The sequence below is a fragment of the Aplysia californica genome, unplaced genomic scaffold, assembly GCF_000002075.1.
Source record: "Aplysia californica isolate F4 #8 unplaced genomic scaffold, AplCal3.0 scaffold00362, whole genome shotgun sequence".
In the NCBI taxonomy this organism is placed as follows: Eukaryota; Metazoa; Mollusca; class Gastropoda; order Aplysiida; family Aplysiidae; genus Aplysia; species Aplysia californica.
This window is the reverse complement of record NW_004797632.1, coordinates 742,294-744,484: the sequence shown is the minus strand read 5'-3', so window position 1 is coordinate 744,484 and position 2,191 is coordinate 742,294. Positions and strand designations below refer to the sequence as shown.

General features: G+C 39.3%; 1 protein-coding gene across 1 annotated transcript in view; it reads left to right on the top strand.

Moving 5' to 3' along the window:
* The window catches only part of LOC101854348 (polynucleotide 5'-hydroxyl-kinase NOL9), a gene marked incomplete in the record, with an annotated part of 17,512 nt that overhangs the window by 5,011 nt on the left and 10,310 nt on the right, over positions 1 to 2,191 (top strand). Inside the window, 1 exon segment of the mRNA XM_013085284.2 lies at positions 1,122 to 1,219. Coding sequence (XP_012940738.1) covers positions 1,122 to 1,219 — 98 coding nt within the window.

The following is a 2,191-nucleotide window of genomic DNA, read 5'->3' as shown; positions in this document are numbered from 1 at the left end:
CTCTCTCTCTCTCTCTCTCTCTCTCTCCCCCCCCTCCCTCCCTTCCTCCTTCTCTCTCTGTGTGTTCAGTAACCTCACTGCAGTTGGTACGAATGAAAGGTTGTGTGACATGGCTGTCTGTCACAATAGCAATGAGTAACTTCATTGTAGTATTTTCACTGACCGTGTGTTGTTGTTATTTACTTACTTTAAAAAACAAAGTTTTTCCTTCCTCTGGGATCCTTAGAATGTCGAAGGGAGGTGCAAGTTTCGTTCCTAGGCTAGGTGTGTAGCGTCTGTGATAGATATGTTGTTCCAGGACCTTTTTAACCCCATCCAGCCCAGCCAAGTCTTTCTTGGTCTTCCTCTTGATTGGAAGCCGGATTCTCTGGTGTTGTGACCTCAAGCCGCTAGTTGTTATTGATCAGTCAATTTATTGACGGTATAAATCAAGGGTCAAATAGAATTACTGTTTTTTTCTTGTGACAGTGACTATAAAAGTGAATTTGCCTGTGGTGTATTTTTTGTTTTTGACATTAGTCCTTGATAATATGCAGCCATTTTGGGTTGAACATGTTGTCTTGATCATCTTTTAAATACTTCACCGTTCGTCTCAGAGGCTATGGACTGACAGTTTATCGGTCTAAAACTAAAATGCAAAGTTAATAAATCAAGTTTTTGGATAGGATTGTTTGTTTTCTGACAATACGTTTGATTGAAATAATGAAATCATATGAAATTTTGTTTTGCAATCTCAAATGTTCGTATGAGTCATATTATTGCAAGTGCCATGAAACACTTACTAAAACTAAAACAAAGCAAAAAATGCCATAAGTAGAATTTTTGTTCCTACTGATATAAATGCATGTGAGTTGACTAATGTCTAGTGGCTTGGTTCCTCCAGCGTAAAGTCTGTGGCTAATGTCTAGTGGCTGTGGGTGGTTGGTGGGTGCTCTGGTGTGGTTTGTTTCTTCTTTCCTATCAAACGTTTATCGTCTTTATCTCCCCTCCTTTTTTGTGTTTGTTTGTTACTCTCTTGTAACACCTCTAATCTTCGGCACTTATATGACCTTATTGTGTTGCAAGTGCCGTAAAACACTTACTAGAAATAAAACTAATGTCTAGTGGCTTGTTTCTTCCAGTGTAAAGTCTGTGGCATACTTGGAGTGTGACATCGGCCAGACAGAGTTCTCTCCCCCTGCCACCGTGTCTCTGCACATCATTTCCGAACCAGTGCTGGGTAAGTGTTGAATGCTACTTTTACGGAAATCTAGAAACAATAGCTTGATGTTAATGTTAATGAATAATAAATATTTGTTTGTTTCTTTCTCTGCATTGCATCATGTACTGATGTTAAACTATGTCTTAGATTGTGGGTGGTTGGTGGGTGCTCTGGTGTGGTTTGCTCCTTCTTTCCTATCAAACATCTATCGTCCTTATCTCTCCTCCTTCTTTTTTTTGTGGATGTTACTCTCTTGTAACACCTGTGTTCTTTGACACTTATATGACCGTATTGTGCTGCAAGTGCCATAAAATGCTTACGAAAACTAAAGATATGTTTTTGAGGATCTGAGAATACAAGTTTGTCTTTGTCTTGGAAAACATGTTTTCTCTTTTTTCTCGCATTGGTCTTTGTGGACTTGCCAATGCGAAAGATAAATATATGAAAATTCAAGAAATGATTTTACAAATAACAATGAGAACAAAGCCCAAACCAATTGGAAAGGACTTTTTAAATCAGTATTATCATCATCGTCATCCTTATTATTATTGTCCCTGATGTTGTTCGTGCCAGGCCTTATTGTTGTTTCTCCTTCCTTAGGTGCCCCGTTCTGCCATCAGAGACATGCTGAAAGGTTAGTGACGTGAGGTGCTCAAGTGTTTCTTCAGTGGGATCTCTTCCCTATGTGCCACATCATATGTTGCGGCAGTGGGTTGTTGGCGGGTGCTCTCGTGGGGTTTGCTTTTGCTTCTTCTTTCCTTTCAGACATCTATCGTCCTGATCTCTCCTTCTGTTTTATGTTTGTTACTCTCTTGTAACACTTCTAATCTTCGGCACTTATATGACCGTATTGTGTTGCAAGTGCCGTAAAACTCTTACTAAAAAACTAACTGGTCCCTATGTGCCACATCAGATGTTGCCGCGAATAAAATAATTTTTGTGCTTTTGTATGTGTTTTGTTTAGATGTCTGTGTGTGTGTGTGTGTGTGT